General features: G+C 39.8%; 1 protein-coding gene across 3 annotated transcripts in view; it reads right to left on the reverse strand.

Moving 5' to 3' along the window:
- Positions 1–233: 233 nt before the first annotated feature.
- PLAG1 (PLAG1 zinc finger) overlaps positions 234–19,378 on the reverse strand; it is a 50,903-nt gene continuing 31,758 nt past the window's right edge. The window contains exons 2-5 of one of the 3 annotated variants that reach the window (XM_073794405.1): positions 18,492–18,596; positions 10,043–10,141; positions 7,145–7,503; positions 234–6,618 (exon numbers count right to left, since the gene is read on the reverse strand). In XM_073794405.1, the coding sequence (XP_073650506.1) occupies positions 5,361–6,618; positions 7,145–7,386 (1,500 nt within the window). In that variant the 5' untranslated portion in view covers positions 7,387–7,503; positions 10,043–10,141; positions 18,492–18,596 and the 3' untranslated portion in view covers positions 234–5,360. The remainder of the gene's footprint in view (positions 6,619–7,144; positions 7,504–10,042; positions 10,142–18,491; positions 18,597–19,378) is intronic. The other 2 variants (XM_019925318.3, XM_019925319.3) reach the window with 2 other exon arrangements.

Raw genomic sequence — 19,378 nt, forward strand, 5'->3', positions numbered from 1 at the left:
TTTTATTCATATATTTTGTGGAGTTCACATATCTTTTTCTTACAGCAAACATAACACTGTAGGCCACAAGAAGCTGCAGCACTCTTGTTTAATTAGCAGCAAATTAATATTTTATATCTGGGTAACTGGACAATAAATAGCTGCTTCTTTGGGTGTGGATGTTTAAAATGTAGTTATCACTGCAGCTTCATAATGTGATTGCTAATTTACAGAGCTTATACACACACAAAAAATACGATCTTTGTCTATATTTTATACAAATACAACAGTAGTTTGTGAATACATTTTAAGTACATGATATACATGATAAGCCACTTGATTTCCCATATCACAGAATAGCGATTTTAAATGCAATAAAAATATACAAAATTCAGCCTGGAATGCAGAGTTTTTCTTTTCTATTTTGACTCAAAACTTTATCATTAGAACATTTTTAGAGTACTAGTCCAAACACTTTTTCCATCAGCTAAAAATACAATCTCAGCAGTCCAGCTTATGTTCAGGCATGATGCAATCCATTTCCGAATGGATTCCCAGTTTTTGTTAAATTCAAAGGGCTGTTAGTAACATACAGCATGTTCTTTACGCCACACCATATCATAAAGCCCACGTTTCGTTCTGAGTTATAGTCACCTTGTGGACAAAGCTGGGTTTTGTTCTGGTAACATCTGCACGTCCGAGATTTCCTTTTGCAAGTGCACATGAATACATTGTTGTGGGTGGTGTAAAAGTCTTGTTAAAGACAAATGAAGTCACAGTATAAAAATATATTGTACACCTTTACGCCTAATGTAGTCCTTTTTTTCCTATGGGTAAAAAAAACACGACTGAATGAGACAGAGAAGTTTGTAGCACCATGAAGAGTTGTATCCCAAGTTACATTAGCAGCATATGATCCAACAGAATATTGAAGGAGTGCTTCTGAGGAGATACACATTCATTCTGGTTCATCTGTACCACTGAAGCTTATACAATGAAGTGTTTTATACATTAGCAATAGTTCTGTTATTTCTAAGCTAGATAACTTATCAAAAGACACTGCCTTCCATCCTCAGAGGGCTGACAACGTTGGAGAAGGGCCTGGGGGGTGAGCTGAGCGTGCCTTTACCATTGTGGGTGGGATCATCTCGATTTAGATGATCAGAAAGGAGCTCTGTGTGGGTTTTTAGCACAGAACTACACAACACAACTTATGTGGCTCTATGGGATCACAACAGACTATCTGTGTGGTAGACAGCTGCTGACGCAGTATGAGAAAAATAAGACAAGGTCAACGTAGGCACTCATTTCTCAGAGATAACAGTCTGCCACTGCTAATGAAGAATACTCAGTATCTGAAAGATCTCCTCCAACGCCACATGGATCTCAGTAGGCTAGAAGCAACTTGGGTGAACTGGTATTTTTTTTTTTTTAATTTACATACTGGGAAGACAGTGTGTTTTGAGACACGTAAACCTTGTAAAAAAATAAACCATTGTAAAACCTTATGAAAAGACACACACTGATTCTGTGCAATATAGCAAATTGATAAGAAAACACTGTAAAAATGTACCTGTTTAAAATACCATCTACCATTTTTGAACACAAAGCATTATATATCAAAGGCCTACATATATATCATCTAACGGCACTTGAAACAAATTATAATAAGTCTTAAAATAAAAGGCATAACCTATAAGAAAGTTTCTGTAAAGGTTTAGATTCGTTTTGAAAGTGCTATATCTTGTAATATGTGTAGTATAGAGGTTGACCAAGCTCTATTTTGTAAAAAAATATTGGCCTATATATGTGTATTGCTTTCTAGATGAATGATCCTGAAAATATGTACTCTTTAACATTCATTATTAGCTTCATAAAGCAATCAGCTCTGGCTCATGTTTCAGTCAGTATATGGTTTTTAAAAACCGCTACTGTCCAAATTAACACAATACGTCACTATATTCCACAAGTGACTAAGAATAGTAAAAGCACAAGCAACAAATAGGCAAAAATACACAGCTTGGAAGAAACACGAAACGAAATGAAAAAGCTGCACAAGGAGTAGTGCATCATCAGCCAGGACAACATTCTGGAAAATGGAACCTGCTAAGAGGATTTTAAGATGCACGTTGTAACAGTGACCAACAGCTATAAAGGTGGTATTTGCATCCATCGGTGGAGAATATTGCTTACGGTGTCAAGATCCTTCCACACTCATGCTTTCTGTGTCTGGTGATCTAATTTGTACAAACACATGGAAGGTCAAACTGAATGAGGTTCAATATCTTGTCTGAGGTCCAAATCCTAAACTGAAATATTTTTACTTAATGATAATCCCTTTTTTTTTTTTTTTTTTTAAACCAAGCAAAGGCACTACTAGAAATTCCAGGGATGATGATTCCGGCCACCGGAGAATGAAAACAGCATTGGCAACAATTATTTTTAATCACATCCAGTTGACATAAAAATGTGTCAATTTTTTTGTTTTTTTTTTTTTTTAGGAAAAAAAAAAAAGAGCCAGTTCGGTGTTACAGCCTTGTCAGACCATTGTGCAATTAAAATAAATGAGTCAGCCTCATGTTTAATATAGATTCTCTCAAAAGGGGTTTAGTGACCGCTACAGTCAATTTAAAAAACAAATTAGCTGAATTCCCTCTTACTTGGAAGTGTTATTTCAAGTCTGTGGGGCAGCAACAGGCAAAAGGGTGTACATATGAAAATATGAGTCCACAATTTTAGCACTGGTGCCCTGGAAGATATGCCTCCATGTATTTGAATTCCATGCAGGGCGAGAATTAGGCTAAAAATATATATACCTACATGGCACCATTCCCCATTTCCAAAATGCTTTATTTAATAAATCCTGGTACTCCCTTTTTAATTTTTTTTTAATTAGCAGTGAAATACAGCCTACTAAGGCCAACGTCTCAGTTCGTTATTCTGATTTCTCTTTAAGCAAATTTTAGACAAAATAAAGTAGTGCTTCCACACTTGTATTTGTGATTTCTATTTAAAAATAGGTTTTCTATTTATTTGTGCTCTGTCACCAGATTTCTTTCTCCTTTTTTTTTTTTCAATGGTGATTAAAGCAATATTGAACACTAATCATTCAACTAGTGATTTAAGTAAGCAATCTGTTTCATAGAAACTAAAGGAGGCGGAAATAAAGCAGAGCTAAACGCCTACTTTCAGAGCAAATATTCTCCTAATCAAAAGCTTAGGAGCAGTTTGAAAAATTTAAAAATGTATTTCCTTATTAACATATATAATTTTAATGCCTTTGGAACACACTTTTTTTAATAAAATGTAACTTTTAATAATAAAATTTAAATACATACGTATAAAAACTACTGCTCCTAGGATTAAAAAAAAACAAACAAACATAGGAGCATGATAAAATAACAGGAGCCCAAGCTCCTTAAGAGCCACTCTGATTCTATGAAGTGCGACGTGTGTGTACATACATATAATATATATAGTGAAACCCCCATTTACATTATTACAATTTACATTTCTCCACAAATTATACTACTCCCCAATATTTTAAATAGTGTATTCTATTCAGTAATCCGCACTCATTTTTAGGAATTCTTGGTAAACATCGAAATCTGCAGTGATAATTGGCCCTATAAAAGGGAAAAGAAGCTTCCACATAGGGCAGATGAGTGCTCAGAAATATTTTTCTCTCTCTTTTTTTAAAGAGATATATACTCTTCTATAAACCCTCCCTCCTCATACCCACCCCAACAGACAGGGTCCCCAAATAAGGTGTTAACAAGTGCTTACTAGATATGTTTCTTAGGTTGATGCCCCAACTGATTATTAGCAAAACAGAATAATAATTCGACCTTTGAGAACATATGCTGGTTGCCTAACATGAAGAAAGCCCATAGTAACTGTTGTATTCATTGAACACAATGTTCTCGATTGTTCTTTTCACAATCACTAAGATAGTGCTTGTTTTGCTTTACTTTTCTCCCTCCCTCTACAAATTCAACTTATTTGCAACGTTCCTCCTATTTCCCAGGGACGTGTAAAAGTGGGGTTTTACTGTATATATTTTTAGTCGCTTAAGACTTTGTGGTCATTCCTCAAATAGTTTTCGAATGCATTTAACTTAAAAGTCTCCGTCCAAAAATAGCAAGGAAAGATGAATTAACACTGAATAAGAAAGATGCCATGGGAGCAGGGCTGTTGTTTTGTTTTCTGTTTTTGGTGCTTAGGGACCACGAACTGCCTCAAATTCAGCAAGAAGTGACATAAGCGATGTGCTTTGACTTGACTCCTAAGGGATCTCGTTTCCACCCAGGCGACAGGGGACGCGATCCCCAGACAAGTTCCCAGGCAGAGCTGCAGGTCTCACATCTGTCTCCCCGCCTAGGGTCTCTCACCCTAGAAGCGGAGACACCTCCCCTCCGCCCCCCTCCCCCCCATCCCCTGCCGGGATAAACACACCTGTGTTCCCCAGCGGCTCTGGACTCTGGACCGACTGTACACTGACAATCCAAGGAGAACTGCTGGCTGTGCTTGACCTACCCTCTGGCCATGTAAGGTGGAAACGACGAAAGAGATCCACCCAGAGACTGACTGAAGACTCTGACGCCATACACTATTAGTGTGAATCGAACGAAAAGAGAGCAAGAAGTATAAAACGTGGCAAACATCCTGTGTACTAAATTAAGGCCAACTCCTAAGTAACGTGGAATGCCGTGTCACCTTACTAGGGGTCTCTTTTTGCTACAGATACTGGTGCTTTGTGTTTCGGTTTTGTTTTCCTTACATGTGCATAATAAAGACGGCAAACATTTGAGCCAGACGATAGCAAGTCTTCAAAATATACTGACCTGAAATTATGGTCTATCTAAGAAACATATGTCATGTCCCCAGACTGGATTCTTAATTCATTTGAAGCTTTTGATTATTAATCCATTTAGAGGCTAGTAGAAATTTTACAACTCTCAGGTCATTCATATACATTTTAGAAAATTTAACTCTCTTGCAAAATTTTTTAATGAGCCAAATGTCAAAAGGTAGAGCCATTGTTATTGGACAAAAAATGAAAAATTTAAGATCTAACAGTAATTGGAACACGGGGTTGGTAAGACTTTACTACTAATAATGGCTTTCCTGTATGAGAAATCATCTTAAATTGTGACAGTTGGCAGTGAGTCAGGACAAAATACCCAGGTAAACATAACTGAACACAAATGGTTCCCAAGCTCATTTAAAAAGCTAGTTTCTATTTTATACTGGCTTAATGAAAACTGGTACTATACAGAAGCAGAAATTTTTATACTGTCTGCAAGTAGGCACTAAAATAAAAATGGTCACCTAAGGCAGGGCTACACACACACTTCTGTAACGGATCCGCATCGTGGAACCTACTGAAAAGCTTGGTGGAAACGTGGCAGCGTTGTGCTTGTGCTTAAACTACTGGTGAAAGCCGCTGACAGTGAGTGCAGAGAGCCCAGACCTATGGTGCCGGCAGGATCCGGAAGTTCCTGGGTTTGTGGCGGGAGCTGAGCCACAGAAGAATGTGCCTCCTCCTGCGGAGAGCTCACCCCAAGGCTCCCCACCGATATGGGGTTATAGGGGGGACCGCTTAATGGTATGAAATTAAACAGCTGAGAAAAGTCCAACGCTGCTGTGTTCAGGGGCTCGCTGATAGAAATCGAGCTTTTTGACAGGGAGAGGTCCCCCGTGCCGTCATCCAGCGACCCGATCTGCGGCTCCAACGCTAGCTTAGACGACGATGCTTGAGAGTCCTGGGAAGAGGGGGGCACGCTGCCTTGCAGTTCCATCAGGTAGCTCTCGATCTCCCCCTTCAGCGGCTGCTCCTTTTCGGGGATGGAAATGGCGTATGAGGTAGAACTGAACGGGTATTTGAAAGAAAGGTGGTGAGAGGGGTGGACAGCATCCATGTCTATTGGGCACGTCATGCCCAAAGGCAGGGTTGTGATCATCTGGTGGGCAGATCCCGAGCTCTGCATGGACTGGAACGGAGTGTTGTAGAGGTTCAGCTGCAGCGTGTTTGTGAACGGCTTCGACAACAGTTCGCTGGAAGGCAAGGACATCACCGGGAGGAGCTCGTCCTTGATGGGCACGGAGACGTTGCAGGTAAAGGGATCCAGGAAGTCCACGGGCTCCGTCTTGACCTTCCGGAGTTCCTGGTTGTGACTCTTCTTCATGTGCCGCGTCAGGTGGTCCTTGCGCCCGAACCTCTGTGCACAGTACTGGCAGAGGAAGTCCTTCCTTCCCGTGTGCACCACCATGTGTCTGCGCACGTCTTTGCGCGTGTAGAAGCGGCGGTCGCAGTGCTCGCACTGGTGTTTCTTCTCCTTCACGCCCCCCGACGACTTGCCCGCGTGGGACTTCAGGTGCTCCAGCAGCACGCCCGTGCTCTCGAACGTCTGCAGGCAGACCTTGCAGGTGAGGTCGCCGCTCGTGGCCGCGTGCAAGGCCAGGTGCCGCTTGAACCCGAGCTTGGTGTTGTAGTTCTTGCCGCACTCTTCGCACGTGAACGTCTCTTTGTTGGGGTCGTGTGTGTGCAGGTGATTCTTCAGGTGGTCCTTCCGGTGAAACATTTTCTCACAGTAATTACACTTGTGGGTTTTCTCGGGAGAGTGCGTGGCCATGTGCCTTGAACACAGACATATTCTGTCAGCATCAAGACAAAAACCGCCCGACCTCACTGTTCAAACGGAAGCTAAGCTGCTAGGCTAACCCAGAACTTCCCTCGGCTCGGACACTCTTTTAACTTAATATGCATCTGCTACGAGGGTAGTTACCACACCTAAACACTGCAGAGCTGGAGCCATCTAAGTCGCCACTTTAGTTTTCACTGGTTTTTAGCGATTACAAACGTTAACGAGCAAGGCTGAATATACTCACGTTAATGTCCACACCCTTTTCTTGCAATTTCTTTTTTTGTACAAACGGAAATTCTACTCTCATTAAGCATTGCATTAAAAAAAAAAAAATCCAAAAACACTAACCCATAAAAGTCTGTGACTCAGAATGCTAAAACTAGCCAACGTCTAATCTACTTAACATTTCTCTCTGCAAATCAGCGGAAAGATGTGGATACAAATATATACGTTTACAATGGCTTCACATGGCCAACATAATAGAAAATAGAATCTGAAAGACAAATAGAGTTTAATACCTTTGTAATTTGTACTTAGAAACAAAGGCTTTCGTGCAGTCTTGTTGTATGCACTTGTAGGGCCTCTCTCCTGTGTGAGAGTAGGAGTGGACCTTTAATTTCTCAACACTGTTAAAGGCCTTGTCACACAGTTGGCAAGGAAAGTTTTTTCTTGGTTTGGTTTCACCACGCTTACGTTTCCCTGAAGGGACTTTCTGGGTATCTCTTACTTCTGACAAATCACCAGGAATGACAGTGGCCATCGCAGCCTAAACCAGGCCTTCTTGTTGGACACTTGGGAACTGCCCAACTCCACTAAATGATTTAGCTTTAGGTGGCTTCTCAAGTTTCATGTGGTCGTAAAAGAAAGCAAAAAGGGACTGGAAAAAAAAAAATAAGAAACAACTAGTTTGTAACTAGATTTAATTTTTAAAAGTTTTATTTGCTATGTGATGCTTTTGAATTAAAAAAAAAAAAAGAAACCATAAAATGGATTCAGCTGGTCTAATGTAATATCTGTAGGCTTCTTTATATTTGTCAAAACACATATTAACGCATTGCTCAGAATGAACAGTTCACAGATCCCCTGAAACCCCACCTGACAAACGTCGTACTCAGGGAAAGCGGTCGGGAGCTCTCGGGAAGCATCAAGTCATGACACTAAAAGTGGATTATTAAAGCCTCACTTCTTACAAGGGACTAGAGAACATAAGTCTCGCTAAGCACATAAAAATGTTTCCGCAAATGTTTTAATGTCTAAAACTCATTTGTGCAATAATTGGTGCAAGCCAGGTCTAGTCACGCTCCGTGTTATAGGAAAATATAGATTAGCAGCTGAAAACTCTTTCAGGCGCCTTGTGAACCGTTTACTCCAGGGAAGGAGTGCTCAAGGCACAGACACCAGAGGCCTGAAAGAGTTGAACGCATCGCCCAAATTGAAAATTGATTCTTTATACCAGTGTCATCACACACAGAGGGATTTCTGAGTCAAGAGCAGAAATGACTTGTCTTCATAACAAACATGCATTCTTGAAATGGTAAAACCTTTTGGTGTTACATTAGATGAGGATCAGGGTTCCCTGTCTCTTGGGTGGAAGCAATGATCTGGCTGGAGTAATTTCCCCACCGTTGTTCACATCACAGGAAATGATGCTGTTCTTTGGGCGCCCGAGGTGAGTGGAAGAGCCAGAGCTGGGGGACCAGAGTCTCTGACACACCTGTGACCCGTGTGGGTGTGAGCACACCAGTGGGCCTTGTGGCTTAGAGCACAATACCTGTGCAGGGATGCATCAGTGTAGAGGTGTGTCAGGTTGTAAAAGGTGTGTCAGAGTTTCAATTCATTATCGGTGCTGTGAGAAGGAAGGAAATGTGTATATTGTATGGCAAAGAGTATGTCTACCTAGACAAAAACTTAAATTGACTGAAACCTTTGAAAATTTGTGGACAAGAGATAGGAAATATTATCAACTGTATTTCTCAGAGGAAGAAACCAACTCCCCAAAGATCCAATTGATATAAACGAGTTAAATGGTTCCTCAAGGTTCATGAATGCTAGTTTTTAGCAAGGTATTTATTTTTAAGAGACACAGAAATAATACCAGCAACCTCTTTGAAAAAGATCTGATTTTAAATTGAAAATTGGCATGTGGCTAAATGACTGTCATCAACTACTAATCAATTGGATTTCTCATCCTATCATATATTCAGAAAACAATGAAAACCAATTTCTTTGTTTCGCTTGTGTTTTGGCATCAGACTGACACTTGCCCTCGCGAGCTAGAAGGATGATCTGACTTTTGCAGATTCCAGTTATCCTTTTGCAGGAGCTCCAAATTTAACCTACATTTTTGTAAAATTAAGTGTACATTACAACAGATCCTATTGCATTTTAATGTAGAGGCTATCATTAAACAGGCAAAATATAGCAATTATCCACTCATTTGATTAAAGTGTACAGCATATGGGTAAATTAATTGGTGTCTGGTTCACACAGCCTTTCTTCTTCAGTAGGTAGATACAGGCAAGGCCTTGCTACACGCTGTTCAAATTGCCTACGTCTCCTTTGCAGTTTAAAACTGACATTAACACAATGAATGCAACTGACATTACTACTGCTAACACAGTATGTTCCCTCTGGTTTTAGATTTTTCTGCATCTCAAGGACTTGTTCTTTTCCTGTTATATTTTCATTCAAGAGACAGCTTCTCTGCCTCTCTCAGAAATATCTAAACAGCTATTCTGCTGTAACCAGTAATGACACTGTAAATTGGTATAAAGCATTCTGCCAGAGCAGGAAAAAAGAATAATTTTGACTCTCTTATTTCCTAACATGATGCTTTTGTGCACCTATTTAGAACATTGTGGGAAACAAGCTGATAAACTTTTCAACTGTAAAATCAACATGGAATGCGAAGTATCTAAATCCCTGTATACAGCTAATATCTGAAAATATTTCAAAGACTGGTCGTATTTTGCCATTATTGTGTTATGAGACCCAACCATAATTGGGCAGAGAATTCCAGTTGAGAAAAATAACAACTTCTACGTTACTGAAAAGAATGTACTAAAATTGCACCATGAAACAACAAACATTTGATCATATGAAAATTGGTGATACTCAATATGGAGTAACAAATGAATTCTGTTATCTTTGGATGTACAGACTGAGCAATGAAGAATTGCAGATTTCAAATATTACACTTTTCTAAGACCAGCTGAAATTTTTTCATGGCTAACAATATCTTTTATCTCAATATATTACAAAACTCAAATTACTTATAGGTGCATTTAAGAACTACAGGATAAACATAAAGTTGCGAGCTCAACATTGAATAAAAATCCAAATTCATAATATTCATAGCAATCAAATACTTTAAAGATACGTGCATAAAACTATAGTGATTTCTGTTCAATGCATACCTGATGACAGATGGAAAAAGCGTCAGACCTTGATCTTAGCCAGTTCCATTGACTCTTCGTGGAAGAGAGCGGAATCCAGTCCTTCCCATTTTGGCCAATCTATGAAACAAAAAATAAGAATGGACTACACTCTAAACGGAACCAGTCCGCAAGTGATGGAAAATACAGGATCAAAGAAAGGCAATTTCATGACACATGCTTTCATTCCGTACTCTGCTGAAGAGTCATGCATTAATTTTCACCAATTGCAAATCTTTATTAGTTCAAAGCACATTTACATGACCAAATTAAGGCAGAAACAAAAAGTAAAACAGTGTTACCTAGATAAATGGCATTTGGTGATGCTGAATGACTCCCCACTTCTTTCCCAAATTCAATTTAATTTTTTAAACCTAACTCGCCTACTGAGAGAAATGGATATTAGGGTTACTATTTGTAAACCAAACGGATCAAGTTTTCATTAAGCTAAATAATATTCGGGAAGAGACAAGCGCAGTTCTCTCCCGGGGAGAGCACACCTGTAGCCTGACAGCAGCCAGCAGGCTCCAGAGGACAGCACCTCCCAGGCTCACACGGCACGCGACGGTGCAACGTGGGCTTCTCTGGGCTACATCTGTGTTACCTGCGATACCTGCCAATTTATTTCTCAGAACGCTGCAAGTGCTGCTGAAATGTAGCAATAACTCTGTGCTCCTTAGATTTCAAAAGCATGCAAGGGAAGTTAAATATAGGTTTGCTACAGGAGAAGCGGTGTCAGGAAGAAAGCATCATTTGGTTTTAAGAGATCATTGTTGAGAAATCTTAAAATATCTTAAAAAATGCTATTAGTAGCATGATCCTCAGTAGACTAAGAACGCGCATAGAAAAAAAAATCTAATAATTCTGACTGTACACGTAAATGTGAAAAGAATAATGGTCAAAAAGCAGAAAAAAATCAGAATTATCTGTTATAGAGAGTACAGGGTAGTAAACCCTGAATAGTTTGAAGATGACCATTCAGAAATCATGATTATGACAACTTGAGAGGGATAATACAAATCAAATAGTTAGAATAAGATTCACCAATGACAGGTTAAATGAAAACCATTTTACTTAACATTCTAAACACGAATCTAATTAATTTCCCCTGAAATCAAATTTTCACATACTTTAAGAATTTGATGATGTGTAAATAAAATATTTAATAGAGGGCATTCAAGCATCATTACAAAAATACTAAGGGTATATTTGAAAGCAGCATTATTCTCATAGTTTAAAAGACAAGAAAAATAAAAATTTAGACTAATAAAGGATGTTTAAAAAGTTAAAGCAAAAGCTCAATTTTTTTTGTAAAGCACAGGACATGCATAAATGGAAGAACTGAATTCTGCACATCAAAATTGCAAAATAATAAAATTAACTTTGTAAATACTTACTTGCCCAGGGCACATACTAAGTTTTGGGTAGGCTAATTAAGAATACGAAAGCCTATTTTGTGCATTGTTATTTTGATAATGTAAATACCTTACAAGTGGAGGGTGTTTTCATCTCTATTACCTCCCTGGAATTCAATGGACCTGAGAGGTGGATGCTTTTATCACCATATCCATTTTAAGGTGAGAGGCCCAGAGAAGCTGACCATCTCGACAGCATATATGTGGTCAGGAAGGGGCTAGTGCCCTACGTCACTCTTATTCTACTGCATTCTAGGAGAAGGGCTGATTGGCAAACCAATTTGAGAGTGGATAAATCCTGTCATTGCACTTAAAAGGCGAGAACAGGTGACAGTACCTATTTCTCTATCAGAGCTGCCAATACGATCCCCAAACAGAAACACATTTAAGATTTATAAAGTTTCCTTTAAATAAAGACAGTTGGTAAAGTAATCTTTAAGTAATTTAAATAGCAGTTAAAAGAACAACTAGTATATCTGTCTTAGTGGACAGTGATTTGGGTAGAAAAAAATCTAAAACCAAAGTTGACTAGTGAACAATAAACTTACATATTTTTTTCTTTTTTCCCCTGACCAATATAAATTTTATTGCATCTCAAATACATCCATAAAAATTTTATTTACGCTTTACTGTTCAATGGCGTTTGTAATAAAAATCCTTTAGAGTCAAAATGTTTCAGTACAGTTTAAAATTGTATGTCTCTCGATTTGAAATGTTACAATAGTCTACAAATTACCCCAGTTGCGTATTTTATAGCTTGAAATAAAATAATAGATATCATTTTCATTCATTTTATCACAAAACATAATTCCAAAGTCATGGTTAAGTTCCCTAAATTCAGCCTAATTATTCTGAGTTCTTATGAGTGGCTAATTATTTTCCCAAACAAAGGAAACCAGAAGCTGTTTAGAGTTCATTATTATTTGGCTTGGTATAATAAACATAAATACAGTTTCCATTCGTGGAATCCTAACTAAAATGTCAACTAAAATTACCTGTGTATTCTCTTTTATACTGTTAAGAAAAACTTTTCTTTAATTTATTTTTAACATTTTTTATTGGAGTATGATTGCTTTATACTGTTGTGTTAGTTTTTGCAGTATAACAAAGTGAATCAGTTATATGTATATGTATATCCCCATATCCCCTCCCTCTTGAGTCTCCCTCCCACCCTCCCTATCCCACCCCTCTAGATGGTCACAAAGCACCGAGCTGATCTCCCTGTGCTATGCGGCTGCTTCCCACTAGCTATCTGTTTTACATTTGGTAGTGTATATATGTCCATGCCACTCTCTCACTTCGTCCCAGCTTACCCTTCCCCCTCCCCGTGTCCTCAAGTCCATTCTCTATGTCTGCGTCTTTATTCCTGTCCTGCCCCTAGGTTCTTCAGAACCATTTTTTTTTTTTGTAGATTCCATATACATGTGTTAGCATACAGTATTTGTTTTTCTCTTTCTGACTTACTTCACTCTGTATGACACACCTTAGGTCCATCCACCTCACTACAAATAACTCAATTTCGTTTCTTTTTATGGTTCAGTGATATTCCATTGTATATATGTGCCACATCTTCTTTATCCATTCATCTGTTGATGGACATTTAGGTTGGTTCCATGTCCTGGCTACTGTAAGTAGTGCTGCAATGAACATTGTGGTACATGACTCTTTTTGAATTAGGGTTTTCTCAGGGTACATGCCCAGTAGTGGGACTGCTGCATCATATGGTAATTCTATTTTTAGTTTTTTAAGGAACCTCCATACTGTTCTCCACAGTGGCTGTATCAATTTACATTCCCACCAACAGTACAAGAGGGTTCCCTTTTCTCCACACCTTCTCCAGCATTTATTGTTTGTAGATTTTTAAGAAAAACTTTTAAAAAGCATTGTGACTACTATTCTGAAAAGTCTGCAACAAAATTTGTACTCCAGTTTTTCTTTTTTACATATCGAAGATTGGTTACTATGCTTTTTCAAATAATTAAAGTTCTTTGTCTTGATCTAAAGAATCATGAAGCAACATAGAAAATATACATCTACCCATTTCAAACTGCTCTAAGATGAAGTAACACTTCAGAATACCTGCCCAGTTTTTGCTGGTACCAGAACAGATGTTTTTTTCCTAGGGCAACTTTGCATACACAAAAACAATAATTAAAGGGAATACAGTGTGTGTACGCGCACACACACAGGTTTATTATCTCTGTGTTTTACATTCTAAAACGGTGACTCACACACAAAAAAATAACAAGGAAAATGAATCATACATCAGAGGGTCTACTAAAACGAATTCCTATGAGGATGCTGGCAACAGAACAGGCCTGAATTAAAACTGTTTCTGTACTTAAAATTTCACAGTTCTAAAAGTCACTTCTCTAAGAGCTGTGAAGTTTTACAACACTTACCTGCATCAATAATTCTTTCATATTTAAGTTAAAACTCAAGCATATACTTTGCAAATTAAGGGCAAGTGCTATCATACTCAAAGCTTTATTCTCCTTCATGCTAATCATAAAACACCATTAGTAAACAATTCAGAAAATGTCAACATTTGATTAAAACGTGCTTTTCATATAGAGTAAATAGGTGGGTTGCAAAAGGAAATTTACCAGTAGTTAATACTTCACTTTACATGTATAAAATACAATAAAGCTTTGGATAATGCGAAAGAAATTATTAACACCATAACATAACTGCAGTCAATTCTGAAGGGCAACAACACACTTAGAACGCTTCTATGATCCTGTACGATAATGTGGACATTTTGACAGCATTCAATTTTTGTAGGTCTGTAAAATCACTTATTAATTAAAGGAAAAAACATATCTTGCAAGTATACAAATCTAAGACAGCATTAAAAGTAGACGGTAGGCAGCGTTGGGGCAGCACCTGTGTTAGTTTCATTCGCTGTTGTTTCCCGTAAAAGGAAGTAGAATTTTTGTTGAGTGAATGAAAATAATTAAAGCAGGACAAGTGCTTTCCAGCAAGGAAGTGAACTATAGGCTCAATCCCCACAGTAGACACAGGACAGAACACATATACCTAAGTTCAAGTAAAAAATAATACAGTGTGGATACAATTTGGTCCCACACACTAAATTAAGTCACTAGAAAGGGACTCCCTAAACCTAATAGCTATTTGTAAGGCCTTAGATTAAAACAATAGTAACTGAGGAAAAGCTGTCTAAAATACTCGTTTTGTTTCAGAAAACAAGCATCCTCTGATTGACCTCACTGCTGAGGAATCAACTAGTACAAGTGTATAATATCCATTTGGTCCACATTCATTCCTAATAAAAATTTCTAAAGTGCAAACATGCCTGGAGCCTGCGTCCATGACTGCATAGAGCAGGAAGGATGGCTAGATGGTTAGGTAGTTAGAGAGGCTACTGATGCCGCAAGAGGACAGCAAGGAGAAGGGCGCCCGCCCAGAAGCAGGAGACGTGGCAAAGAGCGGGGCTGCACCTGACCTGACCCGACCCATCCAAGTTGTAAGCAGGTACCCAAATGACTCATACCCGGAATACCCAAAATTACAGAACTTATCTTCCTATGGTGGATGTCGTTAACTGATATCAATCAACTATAAGGATGCCTTTTTAGAATTACTGTATGTGATATTTTCAACTTTTGAGCAATTCATTAAAGGGCAGTTCTAGGACAACACTTTTGAAACTTACCATGCAATTTAGCCTTACAATATTTAGAAAGGCTTATATTTAATATACAAATACTGAAAGCCAACAGAGATGTGAAAGGAGTAGCAGACCTATTTGTTTTTAGGAACCAAGAGGAAAAAGTCAATGAATTCCAAAGTGGAATCAACAAATTCCAACATTAGTTCTCTTATGTGCACGACAAGGAGGTTCCTTTGGGGGCCACCTGGAGCCTGGGTGTGGTTGTTTATTTCATTTTCTAGCGTCCCCAGAAAAATGAAGAGACAATCTGATGAAGATGGATTATTCAAACACGTTTTATCTTTCAATTCGGAAATGTTTTCCTTGGTTAATTATTTTACGGAGCAAAAATGTCACGTTAGGTTATAAATTTTTCTTCTCTTTTAAAAGCTCTTTTAAGGATCCATAACTTAGAAGTTAGGCATTTCCTTTTAACTCCTGTGTGGGAGGTTTTTCCTCCTATGGTTGTATATTCATTTCAAAATAAAAAAACCTGAAAACTACAGATGGGCGGTATACCAGGGTATTTTCATTCTCTTCACATGGGCAATTAGTATTTGCAAACAGGAAATGAGAGCAGAATGGTGCAAAAGAAATGATGCCAGAGAGGGACAGAGAGAGAGAGACAGAGAGAGCACAAAGCATCGCAATTACATCTGAATACAGAGTAAGATTGCTTAATCACACGTTAACTATTTTTAGAGGTTTTCCTTTTTTTTCTTTTTGTATAAAGCATTTCCAAAATACTGGTGCTCAGGCTAGCATTATAAGGTAGGCAGCTCGCAGTTCAGCTCATCTGAAAACTGCATGTGTCCCAAATTATGATGAGTTGTTTTTATGTTTTTCTTACCACTGACCCCTTAAATTACTGGGGCTTTAAGAAAAACGCTTGACACCGACTATAAAAATGTTCACACTGAAGGACCCCAAACATTTGGAGGGCGTGCCTCTGTTCATAAATGGCTAACTGCCTAATGCTATTAAAATCGCAGGTATAGCATCTCCCAGGCTTCAAGTTTGACCTTCCCAAGCATACACACTCAGTCTGTCTCTACCTATACATTTAACAGGAGGCAGAGACAGCGCACCATAAAACAAGAGGGGCGAGGAAAGAAAGTTTCACCTAGTTACAAAAGCTCATGCAAAGAACTAGTTTCAAGCCATCTCAAAGTCGAGCGCACTTTAAACGTAGGCCCGTGCGGTGGTACACGAGACAAGGCATAACTGTTGTGAGGTGTGTGTGTGTGTGTGTGTGTGTGTAAAATCTTCGGGAGCACCAGACAACGTAAGGACAGAGGAACCCACACCCGGGGGAGGCTCTACGTGTACCATCACCCTGTCCTCCCCGAGCTGCACCCGTGTGACTGTCCAGGGCAAGACCACTTCTACTGATTCCCACAGAGTTGAAGGTGAATGGGATCCGCTCTGGGCAAGACTGTCAGGTCAGGGGACCTGTGCCCTCCCTCCAGCTGTGTCACAATCAGAAGAGAACCGAGAATTATATCCCTTGACCGATTTTACTTGAGTGAGGATAAACTTTTTCCAGAATGAAGTTTTTCAGAACTCTACCTCTCTGAGCTTTTTACCTCTAACATGGATTGTAAAACTCATGTTTCAATTACCTGTCTCTCCCCCGGGACTGTAAATTCATCTGCAGGGAGACCGTCAGTCACCCCACATCCCTGGCATGGTGCCCTGGCCTGTGGTGACACTGGATGAGTATTTGTGGAACACACTATAATCCCTTTAAGGAATTTCAGGAATCAAAGCAAGCACGTAAACATGGTTTAGGGTTCTGGAAACCTCAAATGAGTTTAAAAGCAAGCTGAGAAGACAAACCCTATAGGATGAAGCTGTTAGTTCTGGCATAGGGGTGGAAACCTAGGGGAGCACTGCAGCCCCTGGGAGGCCGTGGGTGTCTAAAGCTAGGGAGACGTGGGCACGTCCACTCACAGGCCCGCGGGGGACCCGACGGGCGGGGAGGCACCCCCTGGGCGGCACTCAGTTGGCCTGGATTTTCAGAACGTTTCTGCTGTCAAATGTTCTGCTCCATAGCTCGGCGAGCACATGGAACCTGTACTCGTTATGACTTATTGTCGGGAAATGAATGGTTTTATGGGAAAGAAAAAGGAACAAAGTAAAGTTCAAAATCTTTAAAGAGGATGTTCTTCCTGTGATATTAAATGGGGGGATGAAAACTGAAGATGGCAGAGAAAATGTTTGACTGGTTACAGATACAAGAGAAATGAAAAAGGAGAGAATCTGCATAAACAGAGTTGGCTAAGTAAAAGTAATGAAAACATTTTTTCTTTCTCTAACTGCTCAAAAACAGCTTCATTACAAGAGAGTGTAAAAACTACAAGGAAACAGAAAAAGAAACAACTCCATAACCCGTAACACTAAAAAACCATTAACATCTTCATATATAATTAAAGAATACTTACAACATACGAACAACTAACAGTTTATTCTGACTTGATTTTCATGCTTACTCTTCACAGTGTGCTGAGATTAGAGAATTTCAACCAGCTCAGTTTACGGGCCTTTTATCCGGTCAGAACTCTGTCCCTCTGCACTGTGAGACCCTGCCTGGCTCTCGGCCTCGGCTGCATCCTCCTTTTCCGGGGTGCTGCCCGCCTGCCGTCGGTGGAGTTCAGGGCCTCAAGCCCATCCTCTGGCCCGGGCCCAGGTTCCTAAACCTCCATCCTGCATTTGAGGTCCCGCTGACAAACTTACCTGGTACCATATCCACGTGTGCCTGGGTTTCCAAGTATCGCTACACCTCGATCTGTGCCACTGAGCTGCACCTTACAGGCTGGGAAATCTAGAAGCCTGAGCTGTCCTCTTTCCGACAAGGCCAGCAAACTGCTGCTGTCCCACTGAGGTCCTCGTTCTAGCATCTGCCGCATCCCAGCCAGCGGAACGAGCTCCCACCTGCCCAGAGTTAACCAGACCCTTCCCAGTGGACAGAAAGAGATACAGTGGCACCACGGGATAATCTATCACGCTGGGCAAGACTCGGAGAGGGAAGAGCTTACGAGTTTATCTGCGGGTGATTTGGGGAACGTGGACCAACAGCTTTTAGAGCAGCTCTGCGTTTTGTGCACAAGGTAAGGAAAAAGTGCTCGTTGCCACCATTCCAATCCTTCCATTAGACTCTGTAAGTATTAACGCCGTCCTGTTAAACATGATACATTTTGATGGACCTTAAAATTATAGTAAGTGGCATGCTTATTATGTGGCAGGCTTTTCAAAGCTTTTCACGTCATATCTTAGATTATTGAGAAGCTGGAATAAGTGATCACTTTGAAAGCCATGCCATATAATGATAAAAGCCACCTACCTGGGGCCCTGCTCCAAACTCTAGCAAGGCAACCTTATTAATAGACCATCACAGAATGAAGCATTCTGGGTGCCAAATACGGTCAAGGCAGCACCAAGAGGCAACCTAAAAAGAAAAGAAGAGTTAGTTTGAAATTCCAAAAGTCAGACCCAGCTTGGCTAATGGCATATGAACCAAATTGGTTCTTTTAATTCATTATCACTTATTCACATCTTTATACTTTATTGGAAAATCTATCTCAAATTCTGTTAGGAACAAATGTGAATCAAATGAAATATTTACAGTACGTTGAAAAATGAAAAGTAAACAGATCAATATCCCTAGATTTAGTTACTTCCCCTCGAATCACAATGAAATTATCTGGGTTGTTTGTATTTTTATTCGGTAAAATATTATTCCAAGTTTACTGCTGTTTCTCAAAATTGCTGCTTATTTTCTTCATTGATACTCTAGACACATCCATGATTTCCTCTGTAACACAGTTTTGAGAAAAACCTCTTGGGTTGTATATTTTGTTCTGAATAACAGGTGAGGGAGAAGTCCTGCTGGACGAGTGTTTCCCTCAGGCTGTGTGTTCACAGGGAGGGGTGCACCCCGAAGAAGAGGCAGAACAAGGAGAGGGGCGATCGCCCAGCTGCTGAGCTGCTCTTCACGAAGAGGCCACCACTGGTGTTAAAGTGAATTCGCAGGTGGCAGGCAAGTCCGTCTTCCACACAGAGAAAACCCCAAATGAATTCTGAAGCGCCCAGTGTGTGCTCGTCCTGAGCTTCCTTATGTTGTGCAGGTGATGAAGACCTACACCTGCAGGTGCTGACCAGGAAAGAAAGGAGCCCCAGGAGCTCTGTGCAGAAACCACCTGCTTCACTTCCCTGGACCCGGGGTCAGCG

Source organism: Tursiops truncatus, chromosome 17 (assembly GCF_011762595.2).
Source record: "Tursiops truncatus isolate mTurTru1 chromosome 17, mTurTru1.mat.Y, whole genome shotgun sequence".
Classification (NCBI taxonomy): domain Eukaryota; kingdom Metazoa; phylum Chordata; class Mammalia; order Artiodactyla; family Delphinidae; genus Tursiops; species Tursiops truncatus.